Source organism: Labrus mixtus, chromosome 8, assembly GCF_963584025.1.
Source record: "Labrus mixtus chromosome 8, fLabMix1.1, whole genome shotgun sequence".
Classification (NCBI taxonomy): Eukaryota; Metazoa; Chordata; class Actinopteri; order Labriformes; family Labridae; genus Labrus; species Labrus mixtus.
In genome coordinates this window covers 24327438-24353654 of record NC_083619.1, presented here as the reverse complement: position 1 = coordinate 24353654, position 26217 = coordinate 24327438, and the positions used below count along the sequence as shown (strand labels likewise).

At 39.1% G+C, this 26217-nt stretch overlaps 1 protein-coding gene across 2 annotated transcripts in view; it reads left to right on the top strand.

The window, feature by feature from the left end:
• The first annotated feature begins 253 nt into the window (after positions 1-253).
• LOC132979478 (uncharacterized) overlaps positions 254-26217 on the top strand; it is a 29817-nt gene continuing 3853 nt past the window's right edge. Inside the window, exons 1-39 of one of the 2 annotated variants that reach the window (XM_061045327.1) lie at positions 254-395; positions 3880-3920; positions 4052-4078; positions 4178-4237; positions 4368-4421; positions 5324-5407; positions 5750-5815; positions 6888-6965; positions 7781-7831; positions 8281-8385; positions 10728-10799; positions 10893-10961; positions 11229-11288; positions 11394-11453; positions 11589-11654; positions 13535-13597; positions 13920-13985; positions 14388-14492; positions 14822-14893; positions 14987-15055; positions 15284-15343; positions 15449-15508; positions 15644-15709; positions 17591-17653; positions 17976-18041; positions 18780-18851; positions 18946-19005; positions 19486-19557; positions 19647-19718; positions 19810-19893; positions 20404-20448; positions 20995-21048; positions 21150-21206; positions 21618-21689; positions 22126-22179; positions 23752-23814; positions 24971-25042; positions 25285-25324; positions 25505-25556. In XM_061045327.1, the coding sequence (XP_060901310.1) occupies positions 269-395; positions 3880-3920; positions 4052-4078; positions 4178-4237; positions 4368-4421; positions 5324-5407; positions 5750-5815; positions 6888-6965; positions 7781-7831; positions 8281-8385; positions 10728-10799; positions 10893-10961; positions 11229-11288; positions 11394-11453; positions 11589-11654; positions 13535-13597; positions 13920-13985; positions 14388-14492; positions 14822-14893; positions 14987-15055; positions 15284-15343; positions 15449-15508; positions 15644-15709; positions 17591-17653; positions 17976-18041; positions 18780-18851; positions 18946-19005; positions 19486-19557; positions 19647-19718; positions 19810-19893; positions 20404-20448; positions 20995-21048; positions 21150-21206; positions 21618-21689; positions 22126-22179; positions 23752-23814; positions 24971-25042; positions 25285-25324; positions 25505-25556 (2579 nt within the window). In that variant the 5' untranslated portion in view covers positions 254-268. The remainder of the gene's footprint in view (positions 396-3879; positions 3921-4051; positions 4079-4177; positions 4238-4367; positions 4422-5323; positions 5408-5749; positions 5816-6887; positions 6966-7780; positions 7832-8280; positions 8386-10727; positions 10800-10892; positions 10962-11228; positions 11289-11393; positions 11454-11588; positions 11655-13534; positions 13598-13919; positions 13986-14387; positions 14493-14821; positions 14894-14986; positions 15056-15283; positions 15344-15448; positions 15509-15643; positions 15710-17590; positions 17654-17975; positions 18042-18779; positions 18852-18945; positions 19006-19485; positions 19558-19646; positions 19719-19809; positions 19894-20403; positions 20449-20994; positions 21049-21149; positions 21207-21617; positions 21690-22125; positions 22180-23751; positions 23815-24970; positions 25043-25284; positions 25325-25504; positions 25557-26217) is intronic. The other variant, XM_061045328.1, reaches the window with a different exon arrangement.

Below are 26217 nucleotides of genomic sequence, written 5' to 3'. Positions count from 1 at the left end.
TTCTATCCTTAATTTATCATGTGCTTTGCTTCGTGCTTTGATTTTTTTTCTATAGGCCTGTATGTTTGGAGAAACAAGTACAAGTAGGCTGCTAAACTTGCACATTTCATTTAGTGAAAATCTATTTTATTTAGGCTATATAATAATAACATGTGAGAAGATAAATATCATAAATGGTTTATTAACAAGTAGCAGAAGGCGTTTTGTATTAATGTAACAGGTATCTAAAGAAATCAAGACCCAATCTGTATATATTCTAACAAAAACGATGATTTCGGAGCTTTATTCGGAGCTCTTGAACGCATCGTGCGTGACAGATGTTGTTGAGCGGGTGTGGTGGAGTAAAACTCCTGGGAATGTCGAGTCCGTGAAGGAGCCGAGTGTCTACTTTTCAGGTTAGATGTGTTTTTCTATAAAACTGGACTTAAAGTTACTCAGCTGCGTCTTCAGATCTTCGGTATGTAAAAAGTCGGACATCAACGCGTCTCCGTTTCAGAGCTTCAGACGTTTTACTGTTTTTAATTTACCTTTGTTTAAATGAGGACTCTTTCAAATTGTCACTGTGAGCTCAAGGCGGAAATTCATTGGATACAAGTTTATCAGAGCAGACTTAAGTTATAGTTTGAGGAAATGTGTACCGTAGTCCTACTTCTCCAAATACTTCATACAGTGACTGACCGATGTTACTGTGTAGTTCTTCCTGTATTAAAACTTCTGTCAGGCTAATTGAGGGTTCAAATTAACTACTTTTTAAATGTTGCCTTTCTTCACCTCTGAGGTGCTTGTTCTTTTTAATTGCCTTCTTTTTTTGCTTCCGTTTTTTGTTTCTTTGTAATTGCCTGCTAAATTGTATTATGTAGCCTAGAGGTGAAATGTGGTAAAACGAAATGCCTCTAAATATTTATCTGAACTGCCAATAGGCTACAGAATGATGCTGATAATGCAGTTTTCAATGCAGAGATTTGATCAGGTGTCTGACATTCAGGGCTTTAACTTTTATTTAGTTCATTATTTAAAAAAATGAAGCTTAGAAAAAGTCATGGATTAAATATAAATGTATTTCTCAGAATTAATCAGGACAACATCTAAACCGATAGTTTTCAACTTGTGGGTCTGGACCCAAAAGTGGGTCGTGAAGTGATTTTTAGTGGGTTGTGTGTCAAAGATGTGGCAAAAAGTCTACGCTGAGCTTTTATTTGAAAGAACAAGTGTTGTAGGGTTGATTACTGAATTCCCTCCTGGGATTAATAAAGTATTTCTGATTCAGATTTATACATACTTAGCAGGTTGGAGGCCGTAATGCACCGTAACGCTGGTCATCTGCCACTACACGCCAAGAGCAGAAGGGAAAATAACACAGGGCTGCATAATGTTTCATTAAATACATTTTAATGGTTGAAAAATTGTAGAAATTTGGGTCATGAATTGCCACTTAGGATGTGTCGGCGGGTCACTGGTAAATGAACTTGAGCTCGTAAAGCGCTTTTCAGTCCTCTGACTACTCGAAGAGTTTTTACACTGCAGGTCACACCTACACATTCACACACTGATGGTAGAGGTTTCTATGTGAAGTGACCATCAGAGGTAACTAATCCATTCATACACACTCACACGCCACTGATGTAACATCGGGAGCAATTTGGGATTATTTTGGGGTCCATCAACATGGCTGCAGGAGCTGGGGATCGAACCCGTAAAATTATAAATTTGTATGAGTTTAAATCTAAGCAATAATTAAATCATTGTTGATTGCTTTTACTGTGGTTTGTCTTATTATGTTGTTCTCTCAGACAAAGGGGTCTTTGTTATTATGCTGAAGTGAAGGGTCCAAAGTACTGTCTGACCTCTGATGATAAAAGAGATCGCTTTGATTTATCTGGCACGTTTAAAAACAGATTTAGTTTGAGTAAGTTTGCATGATTGCTCACTCTGAGTCGTTGCAAAGAAGAGACAGTAAATATATCTGAGTCTCTGAGTGGTGATAAAAGGTCAACAGGGTCACTAATTGCCCAATAGAGATTGAGATAAGTCGGTGACTCAGATTTCCTGAAGGAGGGTTATTCAGACTGAATAAACATAGAAGTAAACATGCCCTGTCTGCTTGTACAATACAGTCGTGGGAAGAATGGAGAACATGTTGAACCGGTATTTAAATAAGACATGACACTTCCACTTGAAAAAAAAAAAGACAAAGGTTTTCATTATTTTATAAAACAAAAAACAAGCAATTCTTTATTCTATCACCAAAGTCACTGAAGATGATTCTACAATCCTTCAATTCATACATACATCATGGAGTAAGAACAACACAAGCGAGGATCTAGAGAGGAGGAAACAACTTCCCTCAAGAGTTTCTACTCAGTTTCTAATCAGCATTTAATAACATGGATTAAATCACATTCCGGGTTAAAAACAAAAGTGATTTGCTTTTAAATAAATGGGACCAACTCCCTGCTGTCTGTATAAAGTCAAAGTGGACCTGCACACGTCTACCCTTTAATGAAGGCTCTGGACCTAGACGTGTATTTTCCTGATGTGGTGTGAGTTAAATCTGTGCGTTGAAGCTCTACTCAGATAAAACAAACTGTAAAGGACGTTGAGTGTGCTGACTTTTCTGTTTTCTTGTAGTCTTTTACCGGCCGTGCGCCTGAAGTTTTATTACTGTTTGGCTGTGCTCCTTTTTGCAGTTTTGTAGGTAAATCACACGTTTACTCCTACATTAATGATGTCTGCGTTCAGACTCTGAGTAACCTTCATTAATGTGTTGATTTTAGCTCCCCCTGTGGACAAAGTGCTACGTATCGCTCTGCTTATCGCTTCATGTAAATGTGTGTTGTATTTATGCAGCATGCAAAACATGTTCTTCTTCCCTTTAACTGTCCAGAGAACTGCCTACTGTGACATTTTGCCGTGGAAAATGTCTCAACTGCTCGTCCCCTTGGTGCTGTATATCGCTTTGGTGTGATCCAACCCCGTGACAGCACTTAAAAAAAACCTTAAAGAAATAGTTAACATTGTAGCTGACAGTCTGGTTTGCTTTTGTGAGTCAAAAAGAGGCAACAGTTTTAATTTGGCTCACTTTCTTAACTGGTTTTAAAAAAAACTCCTACACTTAAGTTTGCAGGAATGCAGAATAACAGAGCGCTGGTTTTAACTCCTCAGAGCTGCAGGAAATTGTGGCTTTGAGTCGTGGAGCTCACAGGAGAGGATCTCGTAAAATGAAAAAAAACAAGCTTTAAATCCCTTCAGTAGAAGATGCTCTCTCTCCTCTGTGCTATTCTGTAGGATGGTGAGGATGGAAAAGAAGACAATGTTAAATACCTTAGAGTGTTAACGTCCTCTAGACATCTTGAGACATGTTGAGGGCGGCGGATAACATAGCAGTAATGAGCCCTTTGCTGCATGGGCTATGTTATTGTACATATCATCATATCCCTAAAATGTCTGTTAAATTGATTTGAAAGACACACCATCATTTTGTTGTGAGATTCTCATATTAGGTTGTTTTTTTTTTTACCTTAAACTTCAGGATAATTTGCTGGAAAACTATTTTTAAGACCTGGAAGATGATGTGCAACTCATTTCATGTCTTTTAAAAAACTATAAACTTCAAAGATTTCTTGTATAAAAGCAGTTTTTTTTTTCTCACTACATAAACTGACTGTAAGTGGTAAATGTTTGGTACACATCCCCATGTCTATGTGGAACGCAAAGGTAAATTACAAACATCTGTGCTCCTCCTGTTCTGGCACGTTAAAAGGTATGCAGAAAAGAGTGTGAAGGGGTTTTTCACGAGGCCCAGTGGACATCAAGAAAGGGATTTAAAGTGAACCATCAATCAGCCTGTTTGAACTGAATCTCTCTGTGTCACTGTTACAGGCAGGATGGAGATGATGAAGCCAGAAGTCAAAAAGAAACCGGTAAGAAAATGTTACTCTAATGCTCGAGTGTATTTTAAAAAACAAACATCAAACTCAAAGTGTAATCTCCTCTTTCATACATGACATACACTCTCAGATCTCATAATGCTCCTTACTTTATCTTTCCACAGCCCAAAACTCTGCCAAAACCGTCTGAGGTAAAGACACCTAAATACAAACCTTTAGTTATGAAGCTGTTAGCAGGTTCTCCTCTGATTTTAATTTAGGATGACATCGCAACATCTTTATCTTTACAGTTTCAGAGAAATGACGCCGAGAGACCGACTCCTCTGGTGCCTCAGCGACCGGCAGATGATGTAAGACGAGCATTTTTTAACTTCTGGTTTTCATATGCGGATCTCTGCTTCCTGCACTGTGACAACATTTAAAAATAAATACTTGATGAGGTCAGGAAATAAGGAATAATTTGTCTTTTTCTCTGTGCAGGAGCTGAGTCACACGCAATACAGGGTGAAAAATGCAGCAAAAGCGTATAACGAGGTAAGCAACACAAGTCAGTGTTTGTGTTTTACAAGGTAACATGTAACTATGGCGATGACAGGTGGGCGAGGGATCATAGGTGTCATGCATTTTTTTTTTCTAATTTACCTCCATTTACTCTCAGACCCATTTGACTGTGAGGTTTCATACAAGGCTATTGTAAAATCATAGATAGATGCAAATTCATGTTGTGTGACGGGAATATCGCCCACAGCGAAATAAAACAATAAGGTACGCAAGTTCTCTACAGTCACCTCTTTGAACGAATAGTTTTAATTTGGATGTGACTGACATCACATCAAAGATTAACATGTAGATCCATATACCCTCAATACAATTTATACACAATACATGCATACAATATAAAACATAAGATACATATGTGAGTTCAGTGATATATATGTACTGAAACACACTCATTACTATGATATTGATATTATAATAAATTCTGCCTATCATCGCCTTTACACATATTTTGGGCGGCAGTAGCTCAGTCTGTTGGGTTGGGATCCGGAGGGTCGCCGGTTCAAGTCCTGGTGCAGACCAAGTCTAGAAATTAGTCTGGTAGCTGGAGCGTTTGCCAGTTCACTTCCTGAGCAGTGCCAAGGTGCCCTTGAGCTAGGCAGCCCACCCCCCCCCCCCCCCCCCCAGCTCAGGAACATTCGCTATGGGCCTCCCTCTGATATCTCTCCGTCAGTGCATGGAGGTGCACCTGTTTCCTGTTTGTGCATGTGTGTGTGTGTGTGTCAGCCTACAGTATCTGTGTGTAGCATGTTCAACAATAGAGTACATTTTAATTTCCCCTCACGGGATTAATGAGGTTTATCTCCTTCTTATTATTATTTCACATTTTATAAATATCACTTTTCATGGTTCCTCCTTTTTTTTTTTGTGCCTATCAGGCAAATGGAAACCTGACACAAAGAGAGACGAGAAGAGAGAAGCAGTCTGAGACGCCCGAGGTTCCACCCAGACCCACAGAAAATGTACAGTACACCCTGATAACATTCAAAATGCAATCAGCAATCAGCAGTGCAGTCAGAGCTTTCAGACAGGAAATGTTTCAAATGATTGAGTTTTGTGTCAACGTGTGCGTCTTGTTTCTGAAAAAGGAGATGAATCTTTAACCTGTTTAGTCTGTGTGAAGTATGAGAACAGTTTACTGTAAAGAATCACTCAGAGCTACACCAGGTGTCGTGTTTCTGTCCTGTTCATGAACAGTACAGTATTTCTGCTTTTTAGAGCGTATACCTGCCAACTAGGACCTCCTTTATAAATATTGAATGAAATATCTTCCACCGTATTAACATCTGCTTTGTTGTTTGTAGAGAAATCCGAACGCCCTGTCTGGACTGTTTAAGAGGAGCCAAAAAGAGAGGCCGCCTTCATTCACTGTAAGAATCACAGCTGCATCAAAAGAATGAAAGTTTGACTTGTTTCTATTTGAGTGTTTGTGATATTAAACAGGTTTATCAATTTGTAGCAGGGCACACTTTTTACTCCACAGCAGGTATTCGTTGGTCCTTTGATTTGCATGACGATGATGATGATGATGATGATGAAGCAGAGCCATGTCTTTTAGGTTCAGGGATGTATTTATTATCCCTGTGAGAGGGCGTTTTGTTGTTGTTTTGCAGTCTGCAGAACATCATTTATTCATCCAACCTAACAAGCAACATAAAAAGACACTAAGAAGTAAAAGTAGTGCATGCACCCCGGTTATGGAGGCGGTAGTCCTCCAAGCGGGCAGCCCGGGTTAGAATCTGACCTGTGGCTCCTCTCCCGCATGTCATTCCCTGCGCTCTCGCTCCCTGATTTCCTAAATTGCTAAAAATAAACCAAAAAAAATTCAAATGGACATATATACATGAGTTTAAAAAGGATAAAAAGCAAAAACAACCCGTCATTTATAAAGACAACAGCAGCAGGGACAAATGAGTTACTTAGTCTCCTTATCCTGTATGCTGGTCAGACTGAATCTGGACGGAAGCAACGAACAATCTTTAAAACAAAGGATAACTGTCTTCCTTTAAGTCCTTATTTTAAGTCCTTATTTGGTGCAGGAGTGTAAGGTCACTAAGGGTCAGCAAGTGTATAAATTAAAATGTATAAATATCAATAAAAGTAAACTGTAGATAAGAAATGTAAAATCTTCTTGCAAACTTTTTTAAAAACTGATGTTGCCTGAGTTGAACAGGTTCCTAGAGGAGACAGGTGTGTGTGTGTGTGTATACTTATTGTGTAGATACAGAAGGTGTGTCAGCATGTGTCAGCTGCTTGATGATTCATCACAAACTAAATTAAAGACTCATTGAAAAATCATTAGGCGTACACATCAGGATCATAATAAGAAAAGTAATAAAACAAAGTGTCTGGCATATAAAAAGTTGTATATAGAGCAGAATCTGGTTTTACTTCAGGTCTTGAATCACTTGTTGAGTCTTTGTTTGTTTTTTCTTTCCTCAGAAATACGTGACCCACGACTTGGACAAAGAGGAAAAAACTGACGATGCCCCGCCTAAGCAGGCTCCGGCCAGCAAACAGGTTTGTGTGGTTTATTTTACTGTTTTTTAAACTGTTTTCAGATCATAATACTTGATGTTTTTGTCATTAATTTATCTCCGCACAAACATGTACAGTATGTTACATTGAACTGCTGTATATGTTTAAAGCTGAGTGTGTTTTCAAGACACTACAAGGATGAGTATTTTTTTTTACTTTGAAGAAACACTTCATTTCTTAGTTTTTTTCCGAAAGAATCCAACTCTATATCACCAAATAGATTTTTTTTTCTGTGAATCTCAGGTTCAGGTTACTTTATTTGAACCCGTTGGTGGCAGGGAGAGTCACATATACTTATTAAAACACATAAAACATACAAAGTGCACATGCATGGTACACCAATAGAAATGAGCCGAAGTGCGCAGATTCCAATCGTACAATTTGATAAACAAGTTTAATTGTAAAATATACAAAGACTAGAATATTTAAATAGATAATAAATAAATTAATTAATTAATTAATAAATGAACCATTAGGAAGCATGACACCAGCTTCCCAGCCTGTTATCTCTGTCCCCCCCATTCATGAAGTTACAACAACCACATCGAGCAGCAGAGAGAAGAAACAGAAGAAGAGAAAAACAAAAACAATCTCTATCTCAGAAGAGCATTTCAAATCGAAAAGTAACTGTAGGTGCCAGTCAAATATAGTTAAGTAATAAGTATAATGTGCCTCATATTCATAAAATGGATATACACAACTAAAGCACAAGAACCCTGTAGTGGTAGTGTACATACTCGTAGTTAGTTAAGTTAATAATAAGCAGCTGTTTTTTGACGTGTGACTGTGATTGACAGGGCGGTCTGAAGGAAATAATGAAAGGGTTACAAATCAAGTCGTCCCCAAAGGTATGAAGAAGTGTTTGGTTCAGTGTTTGTTGCTGGTGGTGGCTTAAGGGTTTTAGATCTCGGTGACATTTTATAAGAATTACTGGGTGTTGATGGTGATGGGGGGAAAAATTCAAATGTTTTTTGGGATATTTGTTTTGACTTTTAAAACATCACGTGTCCACCTTTAAATAGATTTTTTTTATTTAACCTGTTGACTAAAGGAGAGGTGTACGGCGGAGTATTAGGGCCACGTTAAGGCCGTGTTATTCTCATAAATGTACGACTTTAATCTCTTAGTCTCTGATTTTTTCCCCTTGATGTGGCCCTCATACTCCTCTATCAAGGTCACAGTCAGTCTGAGATAAAAAATGTATTATGTTTTCTCTTCTCCAAGCTGTTTGTACAAAGGTAAAAAAAAAAATCCTTGATCATGATTTTGTGCTGAAGGTTGTTGACTCTTCTTTTAGACCAGCAGAGAGCCGAGTCCGGATCAAAGCGGAGCGGAGGGCCGATCAGAGAAGGACGAGCCTGCGGAGAAAAACAAGCAGGAAAAGAGTTCAGAACCAAAACAGGTAAACGAGAATAACGGTGACATTAAAACACTGTCACAGTTATCCACTGCTCTGGTCGTGTTAATAAACTACTTCTGCTTTTGACAAACACTACATTAAGGCAAGGCAAGTTTATTTATATAGCACATTTCAACAACAAGGCAATTCAAAGTGCTTCACCTAAGACATCAAAAGCATCATGACAGAGGAAAGAAAAGAAACATTAAAATAAAACATACAAAAAATTAAAAAAATCACTGGAATTATTAAATCTGAAGATATGTTCAAATAAAATAATTCAAATGAAATTAATTCAAATAAATAAAGTAAAAATATAAAAAGAGTTAAAAGTTACAGTGCAGAGTTAAAATTTAAAATCTTATTAAAGCTGTTTAATGAAAGGCAGCTGTAAACAGGTGAGTCTTCAACCTCGATTTAAAAGAGCTGAGAGTTTCAGCAGACCTGCAGTTTTCTGGGAGTTTGTTCCAGATATAAGGAGCATAGAAACTGAACGCTGCTTCTCCACGTTTGGTTCTGACTCTGGGGACAGAGAGCAGACCTGTCCCAGACGGTCTGGATGGTTCGTAATTAATCAGGAGGTCCCTAATGTATTTTGGCCCTAAACCTTTAAGCACTTTATAAACCAGCAGCAGGATTTTAAAGTCTATTCTCTGTCAGACTGGGAGCCAGTGTAAAGACCTCAGAACTGGACTGATGTAATCCATTTTCTTGGTTTTGGTGAGGACTCTAGCAGCAGCATTCTGGATCAGCTGCAGTTGTCTGACTGATGTTTTAGGCAGACCTGTGAAGACACTGTTACAGTAATCAAGACGACTGAAGATAAAAGCATGGACAAGTTTTTCCAGGTCCTGCTGGTACATAAGTCCTCTAATTCTTGATATGTTCTTCAGGTGATAGTAGGCTGACTTTGTAATTGTCTTAATGTGGCTTTTAAAATTGAGGTCTGAGTCCATCACTACGCCCAGATTTCTTGCCTGGTCTGTGGTTTTAAGTCTTACTAACTGAAGCTGATTGCTGACTCTTAGTCGCTCCTCCTTTGCTCCAAAAACAACAACCTCAGTTTTGTCTTTGTTTAGCTGGAGAAAATTTTTGCACACCCACTCATTGATTTGTTCTATGCATTTACCCAGTGCTTTTATGGGACCATGGTTGCCTGGCGACATTGTAATATATATTTGTGTGTCGTCTGCGTAGTTATGATAACTTATTTTATTGTTTTTTTATAATCTGAGCTAGTGGGAGCATATAGAGGTTAAACAGAAGAGGCCCCAGGATGGAACCTTGGGGAACTCCACAAGTAATTTTTGTTTGCTCAGATTTGAAGTTACCTATAGACACAAAGAAGTCCCTGTCCTTTAAGTAGGATTCAAACCTGTTTAGTACTGTGCCAGAAACTCCCACCAAGTTTTCCAGTCGGTCGAGTAATATATTGTGGTCAACTGTGTCGAACGCAGCACTGCGATCAAGTAAAACTAAGACTGAGGTTCTGCCACTGTCTGTGTTTAAACGGATGTCATTAAACACTTTAACCAGAGCTGTCTCAGTGCTGTGATTTTGTCTAAAACCTGACTGGAAGACACTGAAACAGTCGCTCAATGTCAAGAAGTTATTTAACTGTTGAAAAACAGCTTTTTCGATTATTTTACTTAAAAAAGGAAGATTTGATATCGGCCTGTAATTGTTCATTATTGACTTGTCTAGATTGTTCTTTTTTAATAGTGGCTTGATGACTGCTGTTTTCAGGGCCTGTGGGAAGACACCTGAGAGAAGAGACAGGTTTACAATTTGTAACAGATCTGGAGCCATGACTTGAGAAACCTGTTTGCAGAATATGAAGACAGCAGGAGGAGGAATTTAATTGTTGTATAATGTCCTCCAGGTTTTTAAGGTTGATTTGATTAAATTGTGTCATGGTGCTTAAGTTGGTTTTAAATGGACACAGCACATATCCTGATCCTGATGATGAGTTACGGACAGTTTGTCTAATTTTCTGGATTTTTTCAGTAAGGAATGTGGAAAATGTATTACAGGCCCTGGTAGAATGAAATTCAGATGCTATTGACACAGGAGGGTTTGTTAGCCTGACAGTAGCAAACAGGGCACGAGCATTAATGATGTGTTACATTAGTGACTGAGGACAACAAAGAGGAAATGTCTAGTAGAGAAGTCCTCACAGAACCAGCGTGTGTATTTCTCTTATTGCACAATGAATCATATTTTAATCACAGAGTAAATAAGTTGTTCATCTGGGGACGCCACAAAAACCAGTATATGAAAATAAGACACTTGTCCTAAGTTAAGTCATTATGTGAGTAAGTCTGATATTTAACCCTTCTTGTCAGGATATCGGAGCTCTGTTCACTGGAATGTTTCGGAAAACTCCCAAAGAGAGGCCTGCTTCTCCTACTCTGAAGGTCAAATCAACTCTTCTGCTCATTCTTTAAGTCATACATTTTAACTTAGACTTTCCCACTGAGTCTTACTTTTCTTTTTCTTCTCATGGCCAGGTCAGCAAAGCAGACAGTGATGCTGAAGATGCAGAGGAAGGCGAGGAGAAAAGCTCTGAACAATCCAATGTAGGGCTTGTTTTAGTGGCCTGACAGGGTCACAGGGTTCACAGGGTCTTCTTTAGATACATAGAAAATATGTCTGTGTATCTAACAAACAAATTCAGACCTGTTTATGAGGACTAATGTGTTTATTTAGGATTTAATTTGTTCAGAATTCTAGAGGTAGGGTTGTTGTATGTCCTTTGTTGTGTATCTATATTTGTTGTTTTTTTTTACATGCAAATGTTTCAAAAGAATAAAAATAGGGTGTTCTGTCATCTTATCTTCTTACAGGAAAAGGGGAACTTCTTCTCTGCCATCCTTAAAAAACCTGCCAAATCAACAGACGATAAAGTGAGTAACAGATGATGTTCAAAACTTCATGTTCATGTCTTATCTGCTTCTTGATTTGTCTGCATCTTTTCACTTGGTTTTTAACATTTGGTTTTGGTGTTTCAGGAGCGTCTGAGTGCTCACAGTGAGCTGTCGGCCAGCAATGACAGTCTGTCTGAAAACAAGGTACACAGCTTCTCTCATATCAGGCTTCATCAGCCTTCATAACAGTTTAAACACAAACATGTTGACAGTCCTGTGAAAAAGGCCTGACGTCAAGCAAAAAATAAACGGCTGAGCACAGGTGTACTTTTGTTTCAGGACAAAGGAGGAATATTCAGCGGGATGTTTAAGAAGAAACCATCAGAAGCTGCTCCAACTGAAGAGGTAACATACCTGTAAACACCTCAAACGTGTACGCTTTATGTGTTCAACTTCAATCAATCAATACATTTTTATTCGTATCGACACTATTGACCATCAGATCCCATTATACAGACTAGAACATTTACTTGGAATTACAGGGACTGCTTTAAGTTGGTTTGAATCCTACTTATCAGACCGATCTCAGTTTGTACATGTTAATGATAAGTCCTCTATGCACACCAAAGTTAGCCATGGAGTGCCACAAGGTTCAGTGCTTGGACCAATTCTCTTTACATTATATATGCTTCCTCTGGGAAATATCATGAGGAAACACTCCATACAGTTTCATTGTTATGCAGATGATACTCAGCTTTATGTATCAATGAAACCCGATGGTACCAGTCCCGTCTGAAGCTAGAAGTAGATCGTTTGTAACTTTAACTAATGCAGTCTCAGTGCTATGGTGGACTCTAAATCCTGACTGAAACTCCTCAAATAAACTGTGGTCATGGAGAAAGTCACACAGCTGATTAGCTACCACTTTCTCCAGGATCTTTGGCTTGGGATTGGGTCTAAAAGACAGGTTGACGGTTTTGACGCAGAAATAATTGAATTTAGCTCTGAAAGGTCGATTGGATAAAAACAGTCGAGACTAATATCTGGTCCTGGAACTGTCTCTGCCGTATCAGACGTATCTGCACCAGGTAAGGGCAGGAGGTTACCAATTTTGTCTCTGATGTCTAGAATTTTGTTGTTGAAAAAGCTTAGGAAATCATGACTGCTGAGGGCTAGAGGAATACAAGGCTCAATGGAGCCATGACTCTCTGTCAGCCTGGCTACAGTGCTGAAAAGGTATCTAGGATTGCTTTTGTTTTCCTCGATTAGAGAGGAGGAGTAGGCAGCTCGAGCGTGACGTAGAGCCTTCATATATTTTCTATGACTATCCTGCCAGAATAAACGAGATTCTGCCGTTTTGGTCGAGCGCCATATTCTTTCAAAATTTTGCGACGATTGTTTCAGAGTACGGGTTTCTGAGTTGAACCATGGAGCCACTCTCCGCCGCTTGACAACCTTCTGTTTTAGGGGAGCAATCAAATCAAGAGTAACTCTCAGCGAATCCACTGCACTATCAACAAACTGATCCAGCTGAGAGGGACTAAAGCTATCATAAGAGTTTCCAACTGGGTTGAAACACGGTACTGAATCAAAAGCAGCTGAAATAGCTTCCTTAAATCTAGCCACAGCACTATCCGACAAACTTCTAGAGAGCACATTTTTATTAAGCAGAGATAATTCTGGCAGGACAAAGTCGAAAGTAATAAGGAAATGGTCTGATAGAAGAGGATTTTCTAGGAAAACTGTAAGGTTTTGGATTTCAATTCCATAAGCTAAAACAAGATCCAGGGTGTGGTTGAAACGATGAGTAGGTTCGTTTACACCCTGGGTGAAACCAATAGAGTCAATAATGACATGAAAGCTGTGCTAAGGCTATCATTATCAACATCCACATGGATATTGAAGTCAACTACAACAATTATTCTATCACTGCTAAGGACTAAATCTGATAAAAATTCTGCAAATTCAGATAGAAACTCAGAATATGGGCCAGGAGGGCGGTAAACTACAACAACTAGAACTGGCTGAGAGGTTCTTGAGACTGGATGTGAAAGACTAAGAACAAGGCTTTCAAAAGAAGAAAAATTCAGCTTTGGTCGAGGGTTAACTAGAAGAATAAAATTAAAAATAGCTGCTACTCCACCACCTCGTCTGGTGTCTCGAGGTATACACTTATGTTCACCATTTTATTTTGTATGTTTTGAAACAAAGCCTTAAAAATGTGTTACAGTCTGTTTAATCCATTCTGCTTGTTGATCACAATTAAACATTATTTTGTTTCTCAGGACCGAAAGTCTCTACATGATGATCTGTCAGGCAGTAACGATAATCTGTCTGAGAACTCCAAGGTGAGCTCAGAGCTACATCAAGATTTCAACACTCATGTTATGAACGAAGAACAAGTATTATAATTCTTTGTGTGACTTTATCCACACAAACTTTACCTGATGAGAAACCTCCACACATCATTATCAGTCTCAGTGTTAGAAATAAACTTGATGACTTTAATCCAGAACAATTTAGATTCCCAGTTTTTAAGAGTCCAAAAATACAAAAAGTCCTTCTCAGTCTGAACCAATCCGGATGTTTGACTTTTGACTCTTGATCCTCTTTATTTTTTATTTTTTGATTGTGTTCACTTGAGAGAATAAAAACAAAATTGTGTTTCAGGAGAAAAAAGGAGGCCTGGGTGGAATCTTCAAAAGATCAGCCAGCATTGACAACCTGTTTGACGAGGTCAGTGTCGACTCTGTACACGCTCACAGAAACTTCCTTCCCACAGTGCAACAGTTTGAGATGCATGATGTCATCATGTGATGATGATGCTACTTTGACAAACCCAGGTGTTACATACATACTGATTATATGGTCTGTTCTTCTAGACACTTTGAATAGATTTTGGAGTATTAGGGCCACGTTAAGGCCGTGTTATTCTCATAAATGTACGACTTTAATCTCTTAGTCTCTGATTTTTTCTCCTTGATGTGGCCCTCATACTCCTTTATCAAGGTAACAGTCAGTCTGAGATAAAAAATGTTGTGTTTAATTTTTCTCTTCTCCAAGCTGTTTGTACAAAGGTAAAAAAAAAAAAATCCTTGATCATGATTTTGTGCTGAAGGTTGTTGACTCTTCTTTTAGACCAGCAGAGAGTCGAATCCGGATCAAAGCGGAGCGGAGGGCCGAGCAGAGAAGGACGAGCCTGCGGAGAAAAACAAGCAGGAAAAGAGTTCAGAACCAAAACAGGTAAACGAGAATAACGGTGACATTAAAACACTGTCACAGTTATCCACTGCTCTGGTCGTGTTAATAAACTACTTCTGCTTTTGACAAACACTACATTACTGATGTGTTACATTAGTGACTGAGGACAACAAAGAGGAAATGTCTAATAGAGAAGTCCTCACAGAACCAGCGTGTGTATTTCTCTTATTGCACAATGAATCATATTTTAATCACAGAGTAAATAAGTTGTTCATCTGGGGACGCCACAAAAACCAGTATATGAAAATAAGACACTTGTCCTAAGTTAAGTCATTATGTGAGTAAGTCTGATATTTAACCCTTCTTGTCAGGATATCGGAGCTCTGTTCACTGGAATGTTTCGGAAAACTCCCAAAGAGAGGCCTGCTTCTCCTACTCTGAAGGTCAAATCGACTCTTCTGCTCATTCTTTAAGTCATACATTTTAACTTAGACTTTCCCACTGAGTCTTACTTTTCTTTTTCTTCTCATGGCCAGGTCAGCAAAGCAGACAGTGATGCTGAAGATGCAGAGGAAGGCGAGGAGAAAAGCTCTGAACAATCCAATGTAGGGCTTGTTTTAGTGGCCTGACAGGGTCACAGGGTTCACAGGGTCAAACAAATTCAGACCTGTTTATGAGGACTAATGTGTTTATTTAGGAGCTTAATTTGTTCAGAATTCTAGAGGTAGGGTTGTTGTATGTCCTTTGTTGTGTATCTATATTTGTTGTTTTTTTACATGCAAATGTTTCAAAAGAATAAAAATAGGGTGTTCTGTCATCTTATCTTCTTACAGGAAAAGGGGAACTTCTTCTCTGCCATCCTTAAAAAACCTGCCAAATCAACAGACGATAAAGTGAGTAACAGATGATGTTCAAAACTTCATGTTCATGTCTTATCTGCTTCTTGATTTGTCTGCATCTTTTCACTTGGTTTTTAACATTTGGTTTTGGTGTTTCAGGAGCGTCTGAGTGCTCACAGTGAGCTGTCGGCCAGCAATGACAGTCTGTCTGAAAACAAGGTACACAGCTTCTCTCATATCAGGCTTCATCAGCCTTCATAACAGTTTAAACACAAACATGTTGACAGTCCTGTGAAAAAGGCCTGACGTCAAGCAAAAAATAAACGGCTGAGCACAGGTGTACTTTTGTTTCAGGACAAAGGAGGAATATTCAGCGGGATGTTTAAGAAGAAACCATCAGAAGCTGCTCCAACTGAAGAGGTAACATACCTGTAAACACCTCAAACGTGTATGCTTTATGTGTTCAACTTCAATCAATCAATACATTTTTATTCATATCGACACTATTGACCATCAGATCCCATTATACAGACTAGAACATTTACTTGGAATTACAGGGACTGCTTTAAGTTGGTTTGAATCCTACTTATCAGACCGATCTCAGTTTGTACATGTTAATGATAAGTCCTCTATGCACACCAAAGTTAGCCATGGAGTGCCACAAGGTTCAGTGCTTGGACCAATTCTCTTTACATTATATATGCTTCCTCTGGGAAATATCATGAGGAAACACTCCATACAGTTTCATTGTTATGCAGATGATACTCAGCTTTATGTATCAATGAAACCCGATGGTACCAGTCCCGTCTGAAGCTAGAAGTAGATCGTTTGTAACTTTAACTAATGCAGTCTCAGTGCTATGGTGGACTCTAAATCCTGACTGAAACTCCTCAAATAAACTGTGGTCATGGAGAAAGTCACACAGCTGATTAGCTACCACTTTCTCCAGGATCTTTGGCTTGGGATTGGGTCTAAAAGACAGGTTGACGGTTTTGACGCAGAAATAATTGAATTTAGCTCTGAAAGGTCGATTGGATAAAAACAGTCGAGACTAATATCTGGTCCTGGAACTGTCTCTGCCGTATCAGACGTATCTGCACCAGGTAAGGGCAGGAGGTTACCAATTTTGTCTCTGATGTCTAGAATTTTGTTGTTGAAAAAGCTCAGGAAATCATGACTGCTGAGGGCTAGAGGAATACAAGGCTCAATGGAGCTATGACTCTCTGTCAGCCTGGCTACAGTGCTGAAAAGGTATCTAGGATTGCTTTTGTTTTCCTCGATTAGAGAGGAGGACTAGGCAGCTCGAGCGTGACGTAGAGCCTTCATATATTTTCTATGACTATCCTGCCAGAATAAACGAGATTCTGCCGTTTTGGTCGAGCGCCATATTCTTTCAAAATTTCGCGACGATTGTTTCAGAGTACGGGTTTCTGAGTTGAACCATGGAGCTAGTCTCCGCCGTTTGATAACCTTCTGTTTTAGGGGAGCAATCGAATCCAGAGTAACTCTCAGCGAATCCACTGCACTATCAACAAACTGATCTAGCTGAGAGGGACTAAAGCTATCATAAGAGTTTCCAACTGGGTTGAAACACGGTACTGAATCAAAAGCAGCTGAAATAGCTTCCTTAAATCTAGCCACAGCACTATCCGACAAACTTCTAGAGAGCACATTTTTATTAAGCAGAGATAATTCTGGCAGGACAAAGTCGAAAGTAATAAGGAAATGGTCTGATAGAAGAGAATTTTCTAGGAAAACTGTTAAGGTTTTGGATTTCAATTCCATAAGCTAAAACAAGATCCAGGGTGTGGTTGAAACGATGAGTAGGTTCGTTTACACCCTGGGTGAAACCAATAGAGTCAATAATGACATGAAAGCTGTGCTAAGGCTATCATTATCAACATCCACATGGATATTGAAGTCACCTACAACAATTATTCTATCACTGCTAAGGACTAAATCTGATAAAAATTCTGCAAATTCAGATAGAAACTCAGAATATGGGCCAGGAGGGCGGTAAACTACAGCAACTAGAACTGGCTGAAAGGTTCTTGAGACTGGATGTGAAAGACTAAGAACAAGGCTTTCAAAAGAAGAAAAATTCAGCTTTGGTCGAGGGTTAACTAAAAGAATAAAATTAAAAATAGCTGCTACTCCACCACCTCGTCCAGTGTCTCGAGGTATACACTTATGTTCACCATTTTATTTGATATGTTTTGAAACAAAGCCTTAAAAATGTGCTACAGTCTGTTTAATCCATTCTGCTTGTTGATCACAATTAAACATTATTTTGTTTTTCAGGACCGAAAGTCTCTACATGATGATCTGTCAGGCAGTAACGATAATCTGTCTGAGAACTCCAAGGTGAGCTCAGAGCTACATCAAGATTTCAACACTCATGTTATGAACGAAGAACAAGTATTATAATTCTTTGTGTGACTTTATCCACACAAACTTTACCTGATGAGAAACCTCCACACATCATTATCAGTCTCAGTGTTAGAAATAAACTTGATGACTTTAATCCAGAACAATTTAGATTCCCAGTTTTTAAGAGTCCAAAAATACAAAAAGTCCTTCTCAGTCTGAACCAATCCGGATGTTTGACTTTTGACTCTTGATCCTCTTTATTTGAATTTTTTTGATTGTGTTCACTTGAGAGAATAAAAACAAAATTGTGTTTCAGGAGAAAAAAGGAGGCCTGGGTGGAATCTTCAAAAGATCAGCCAGCATTGACAACCTGTTTGACGAGGTCAGTGTCGACTCTGTACACGCTCACAGAAACTTCCTTCCCACAGTGCAACAGTTTGAGACGCATGATGTCATCATGTGATGATGATGCTACTTTGACAAACCCAGGTGTAACATACATACTGATTATATGGTCTGTTCTTCTAGACACTATGAATAGATTTCTGTTTACTTAAATGAACCCAATGCCTGCATGAAATGAAAGGATAAGAAGACTATAAACTATAAGACAAAGTCTGCAATCAATGTTTTATTTTCATGTTTATTTGTATCGGGCTGTATGGAGCAAGTAGCCACACACTACAGCATTTATAGCCTAAGCTAATTTGTAATGCCCGTCCAATAGATCGGCCTTTAAAATACATAAAACTCAACAACAGATACAAATAAAACAAAACCAAACAAGCATGACAATCAAAAAGACTGAACAGTACAGGATACAAACTATCATACAAAGTAAGAGCAAGATCAGACATGACCACAGGAGTCCTCTTTAAGAACTTTAAAATGACTCCAGTCTGGTTCCAGTTTGAGCTGTGCAGGTAAAGCACTCCACATGTTGATCCCCTTTAAGTATTAGGGTCAGTTCTGACCCCTCAGGCCTGCTTTGGGAAAACTAAGTGAGAGATTATTGTTTACAAAATGTTCTGAATGTAACTGTATTCATTACTGTATTACACAAGTCTGGTGTAACTCTTTATCTCTTATTTATAACTCCATTTGTTTTTTCACACAACAGGAGAAGGGCGGGCTGTTTAGCGGACTTCGCAAGAAAACACCCAAAGCGTCTGGAGACGATGCAGCAGCAGAGGTGAGGGACTCTGTTAGCATCACTGTCTGTTATCCCTGTTACCGTCTTTATCTATTTGTGTTATCTATCTTTTTTTTATTTATTTTTTTTATAGGATGAGCAGAAGGAGCTGACAGCGAGTACGGACAGTCTGTCTGAAAACGGAAAAACAAAGGTGCCTTTATATATAGATAGGACAGAGATAGAGAGAGAGACTTCCTTTTTTTTAAAGGAGGATTTACATGTTGTCAAAATGTGTTAGGGTTAGGCTTACAAGTACGTATCATAAGTGAGGATGGAAAGTTGAAAAAAATAATAATTTAATTTGCATCTAGTTGCCCTCAAACTGCATGCCATGCCTGCATACCTCAGTGCCCCAGGTGGTCTGGACACACTCCTGGCCTCTGTACATGGGGCACTTGACTAACCACCAGGCTACCAGTGCCCCGAAATGTTGTTTTTTTAACATAAAAATTAATCTTAGCTGTATTGAAAATGGATCAAATCAGTTCACTATATAACATTTCTTTGATTCAGCCAGTTCTTAAAAACACATTTTCTAGTTAGTTTGACTGTTAACACATTACAGGTACTGTTGATGTATGTCTTACTGCTTCTCACACAGGTTATGTCTGTGTTTGATTTCTGTTCTCAGGAGAAAAGTATTTTCAGCGGCATGTTTAAGAAAACTCCTAAAGCAGCAGCAGAGGGGAATACAACAGATGATGTAAAGTAAAAACCTTCAGAGATAAAGTTTGTAGCTCGTCTGTGTGTCAGTATTGTTTAACGTATTAGCTTTCTGATGTTTGTGTTCAGGAGTTAGACCCAGCCGAGGACAACAGGTTATCTGCCAGCTGTGAAAATCTGTTAGAAGCATCAACATCAAAGGTACAAATGTTCTCTGATCATCTTAGTTTTCAGCCTGTTTGACGACGTTCCAGTCTTGATTACTGATCACTTATTTATGTGAATGATTCAGGAAAAGTCTGGAGGACTGGGAGGGATCTTCAGAAGGTCTCCAAAACCATCTCCAAAACCATCTCATCGCTCCATCACTTCTAAGGTATTCCAATGAACTCTGGTTTCGTTTTGAGTGATGCGCACATTGACTGAATTTTGGGTGTTCTGTGTAATCTCTTATTTACATGTTTTTAGCTAACTATATATGAGGCAACTCCTGCGAGCTAGTTCAACTCGAGCAGCACTGATTTCACACTCGACATGCCTCATTCTCAACAATCACCTGACAACGCCTCCTTCCAATTAGCTCTCTATTAAGCTGCAAGATTCCCCGTCTCTCCCTCTGCTCTTATATCAGCTCTGACCTTGCAGCTGTACTGCACTCTAGCTCAGCATCCACCTGTAGGCTCCGACTGGGAGTGTTTAAAATATCATCCCATCACTCCTCAAATATCTGCACGTACATGAAAACTGTGAGGAGTGATTAAGTCAGAGCCTTAGCGCTGTTCTGCTGGAAAAAATATTTTAAATGATAAAAAACGTGAGTCGTCTTACTGAAATGTTTCTATATTAGAACTTAACTATAAACAAAATGTTCCTTTTTGTTTTCCAGGATCCTCTCACAGCCAGCTGCGACAGCCTCGCAGACACAGCAGAGGTGAGCGCTCATCTCAACCGTGGCAACTTATTCAGCATTTTAAAACGAATGGGAGCAGAGCCGGTGCACTTTGAGTGACATTAGGCTCTTTATTTTTGGCTTGCGTATCGTGCTTGTGGAAACATTTTGGATTACCACCATCGGAAAAACAGGTTGAAAGTAAAAAAACACAAAATCTTCATCAATAATAGTGTTTGACATGGGAAGGATCATGAAGCCGTTGACCATCAGTTTAATGTCTGCTGCCTGCAGACATTAAAATTACGTCATTTTGTGCTAAATGTTGCTAAGTGCTACGTAAGAGTAAGATCTTTTACCCGCTCTCTTTGTAAAGTGTCTCGAGATAACATCTGTTATGAATTGGCGTTATACAAATAAAGATTTAATGACACACAAACATTATTTTACAGCTTATTTTTAGCGTCAAACCTCTAAGTTCAAACAAGTCACACCGTGTTGAACTTCTTTCCCAACAATCTCACACAAAAAGTTTCAGAAACAAAAACACAACATAATGTTTTCGTTTGTCGTCTCTCTATGTGATAGGGGGATTTCGGTGATAATGATGATAATCTATCTGACGCCACAGGAACATCTAAAGTGAGTCCTGCGGTCTATTTTTCATGTTGAATTTATCAGCATATTTTCAATTTGTTTGCTTGTTATTTGAATAAATGTTTGTATCTGACTTTCATTTTCAGGAGAGAAAAGGAGGCTTTGCTGGGAGGTTCAGAAGGCACAAACCCCTGGAACATCAGGTATGATGTATAAGAGGCAGCGGGATGCGTTACATTTATGCGCTCGCCTTTGCAAACCAGGCTCTCCTCGCCATCACTCGATCGGGCCTGTCAGCACACGTTTGACTTTTACAGTTTGACGTAGAATATATGTAGTAAGTTACCCAGAGGGATGTAGTTTAATGTAGATTCACTTCCTATCTGTGCATTCAGGTTTGGCAATGAAGCAGCTGAAGATTATCTAAATATATAAACAGCAGATTCTGTGCTTGATTAGCAAGTTCTGATATTCATCAGTTTGTCTTATTTGGGTTTTCTTGCATGAATGTGGAAGGATTTTTGAATGACTATGTCGGTGAATAGATGCAGTTAAGCTCATACACCTGCTGTATCGCGATCATTTCTGCTCTCTGTCTTTCTCTTCATGTGCAGGAAAGTGAGGACTTGGAGGCACCAGCGGAAGGCGGGCTGAGACGCAGGAGAACCATCAAGAAAAAGAGACGAGTGAGTTGTTGTTCAATAAAAACCCTGAAGGAGCTGGAGCCAGAACCAAAAGTGAATTTAAACATATTTATCACCAGGAGGTCCATGCAGGTGACCTGTCTCAGATGGTACTCAGGTGTAAAGTGAAAGGAGCTGATTTAAGACTATTTCTCGTCTGCTTTTCTGGGTTGAGCTCTGACATCAGATGTTGAAGTTTATTTATTTATTTTCTTTTTTTAAGGTTTATTTTTAGGCTTTTTATGCCTTTATTTATTTATTTAGAGACAGGACAGTGAATAGAGAGAGAGAGAGAGAGAGAGAGAGTGGGGAACGACATGCAGGAAAGGAGCCACAGGTCGGATTCAAACCCTGGCCGCCCACTTAGAGGTCTACAGCCTCCGTACATGGGGATGCACTCACTGATTCTCATAGACTAACTTGTTTTTTTCTTTCTCAGGTTACGTCATTCAGAGTCAAGAAAACTTCCAAAGTACCCAACCTTCTTACACAGGTACGAACTCTTCAGATTTGAAACTCGATGATGATTCAGATATTTTCACATTTTCACTTTTTTATTCTTGACTGAATAATTTGATTTGTTTGAAATGATTTATTCAAACGCCTTGAGGATCTGTTAACGAGGTTATTAGACAGGTACAAGTGATCTAAAAATAATTATCCTGTTATGCCTCGGCACGAGAGTACGGACCCAAAAGCACGACTCCGGACGCAGAGGCACAATCCAAACAGTCTTTAATGTATGACAACAAAAAAACACAATGCCAAAAGGACAGCCACGAGTAGGCAGGCAGGCAGGCAGGCAGGCCAGAGAACGAAACTCCGGAGGCAGAGGTTAGCAACGAGCAACACACGAGAGTAGGGGTGCGTTCGAATTGTCCCTCCTATCTCCTTTCACTATCCACTTGACCTTAACCTTAAGTAACGCTTTATGTGACGGCCATGATAAGAGCCGTTCGAATTCTCTAAAAGTTAAGGAAAGGTGGGTCAATGCTTCCTTTATAACCTCCTTTAGCATAGGATACACCGGACCATCCTTTACCAAAGGAGATGAGATATGCCGCCCCACAATTCCTTGCGGCCTCAACATTTAAAGCGAGTCGCTCATCCGACCGTTCACGAACATTAACGATGACAGAAAAGTGACACAGATGATGTTTTAGTCAACATATTTCATTCACTTAAGAATGCTTTGTGCAGTTGTACATTTGTATGCTTAAAACATTATGTGTAGGCTATATCTTGCAGAAATGTAACAATTAATTTCATACAATCATGTTGATGTTGATGTTGATTTCTGAGTGGACAGGAAGCTGATGGTTTCACTTTTCTTACTTGTAGCCTGGTAGTCTATATTTCTTTTATTTCAATCCCAACCTTGTGGTGATTAGGATTATTTCACCGGTAAGAAGGCACAGGGGAAAGTTTTTTAGATGCGTTTTTTTGTAGTCCATTTTCAGAACATTGTAGTTTCAACACGGCAGACTCACGTCATTAACCTCCGCCGGCCCGTCGCATTTAATGACGTCGCCTAGTGGAAAATGTGGTCGGATTGTCAGAGCAACGAGATCGCCTTTCCCTAAGTCCTTTATGAATTCTCCTGACATCTTTCCTTAACCTCATGATGTTCCCCAGGGTTAAGGTGAAGTGGATAGTGAAAGGAGATAGGCGGGACAATTCGAACGCACCCTAGTTCACACAGAACTATAATCGGGGATGTGAGTCAACAACGAGGTTAATACCACAGAGGGATATTGTATACTGTGAAAGGACCGGAGTAGATAAACTGTTGAAGATGAGGTTGATTGTGTGCGCCTGGGCTGCCTGGGGAGAAAACCACACCCACCTGCACTCACACACAACCATGCACACCTGACACACAGGGGAGGAGAAACAGAGGGTTGAGACAGACAGAGGAAAACTAACAACAAACATGAGGAAGGGGGGGGGCTGCTAAGGGAGAACCATAACACATCCTCTTTTTATTCACTTTTCATTTGTTGATTTGAAGGTTTAATTATTGATGTGTGATGAAGTTGATCATTCGGCTACATTTCCTACTCAGAGTTCTGACAAGATGCCTGCTATCGAGGAGATAGTGGAGATGCAGGACCTGAACTCAGCACAGGTTAGTATGATGAAGGTTTTAAAGTAGAAAAGCAGCAGGTAAAAAATATCTGTATTCAAGCAGCAGTGAAATCAACCAAAAAGCAAAAGTCGCTCGTTGGTTCACTTAAGACGTGCTGCACAGATAGATCAACTACCTGTAAATAACCTTTACTGTTCTGTTCATAAAATTGCATCTAGACAAATAAAACGTTGATGTGCATGAGGAAATAAATCAATAACAATACAAAATAATGTAAAACTTCAGTAACACCTGCAGCAGGAAGATCAACTCAATTAACTTTCTAAACAATAAAGTTAATCGAGTTGATCCTCATGCTCCATGTGCCTTCTGACCTCTACGGGACTTTCACTCCACGTGCACTCTGCTGGTTGTTGAGGTTGTGCGAGAAACCCTGACTCATTTCAAACAAGGAACGCGATGTCACTTTGAAAAACACATTGACAGTGAATGACAAGCAGACCACGTCAAAGAGCCTTGGAAAGGAAAAAGAAACGTATCATTGAAAAGCTAAAAACAAGAAAAAATAATAATAAAAAAATAAAAAAAAACAGCAGGTTGCACACCAGAGCTTATTTCACGGACACACGAGAGAGAGGGGTTTCAAGCAAAAGGCAATTCATCCTGAGACAAAACATTATAAGAACATTTGAAGCAACATTTAGCTCCATGTCTTCAAATCATCCTATAAAGAATGGAAAACATCAGAAAGATATTAGATTTTAATATCATGTTTATCACATAATTGATTATTGTTTCCGGTGAGAACGTGCAAATGAAATCGCTCGTGCAGCCCGTGTAAGACAGCAGGGTTCACTAACACTGTGAACTGTCTGCGTCCTGTAATGTAGTCACAAGATAGTAGTTAGCATCTGTAGCAGTTAGCATAGTGATTAAAGTCATTTACTTCATTTCAAAAGTATCTGTTTTTTCTCTGATGATATCATGCAGATGTTGGGTTTGACAGTAGTAACAGAAAAATGTCTCCTTTTGTCACAAATGTCATGTTTGTTGTGTGTGTGTGTGTGTGTGTGTGTGTGTGTGTGTGTGTGTGTGTGTGTGTGTGTGTGTGTGTGTGTGTGTGTGTGTGTGTGTGTGTGTGTGTGTGTGTGTGTGTGTGTGTGTGTGTGTGTGTGTGTGTGTGTGTGTGTTCCAGGAGAGCTCAGTAGAAGTCCAGCCTGTAGAGATGGCCGCTTACCCCACTGAAGCCAACCCTCTAGTTGCCGAGGTGAGCTATTTACAGCAAGGCTTTTAAATGAATAAAGACAACAATATAAGATTTGCTGCCTGGAAAATGTACGATCAGCTGAAGTATTCATGAGTAATGAAAGTATTTCAATCACTGCAAACATCACCTGCTGCTATCAAAAAAAAATCCACCAATTGATTCCCGCGCTGCCTCTATAGATAAATGTTTTAGGTCTTGATACTTTAAGTTGTCTTGTCACTGACAAAAGTATCTTTTCCCAGGAGCAAGACGAGCTGATTGAATGGTGGAACACAGTCAAAGGTGAGTGTGTTTGTAATCATTTTGTTTGAGTGTTAACTTTACATTACAGACACAGGGTTCCTTCATTACAAAGGTCGTACATGGGATAACAGACATTAGCTCTAAAAACTAGGAACAAAATACTTTCTCACGCGTGTCCTTGACTCACTAATGTAAATGGTTTCTGCTGCTTGTTTCCAGGTTGGGTAGAGTGGAACGAAACATCCGATTTCCAGGGGGAGGATGGGGAAGCGTGAGTATAGTTTCTTGATTTTTTTTTTCTTCAATACTTTTTATTTGATAGTTTTGAAGGAAAATAACATAAACTGTCAGAATGAGCGTAGATCTACAGATAAGTGCATCATCTATACAGGCATGGATGAATATTTCTGTTAGCTCATTCTACGGCAGAAGAGAAGAGAAGAGTGAGCAGAAAGGAAAATAAAAGAATAAAATAGAAAAAGAGCAACAACAGAGCATATTAACTTATCAAAAAGAATAAATAAAAAAGTGGGCCTTGGATTGTTCTACTCTAATAGAATTTAATATATATATTTTTGTCTATGTGTTCGTCACCATCTGCTTGTGGCTTAAGTTCAACGCTCAAGTATACGCAAAACTTCGCTCTTTGTTGGTCTTCATATATTAAATCTGTGTCTGTTAATATTTTCCATCGTGACTTAAAGACGTCACCTAGATTCCATATCCTTATGTGTAATTCTCTCCATATTATAAACATCCTTAATGGTTTCTTTCCATCTAATTATTTGTGGTGGGGTTGGTTTAAGCCAGTTTTTGGGTTATCTGTTTGATCGCCGTTATTCTTAAAATTCTATAGAGGTATTTAGTTTCTTGATTTTTATGACTTTTCTTTTATACTTATACAGAAAATAAAATGTGACACACTGATAGTA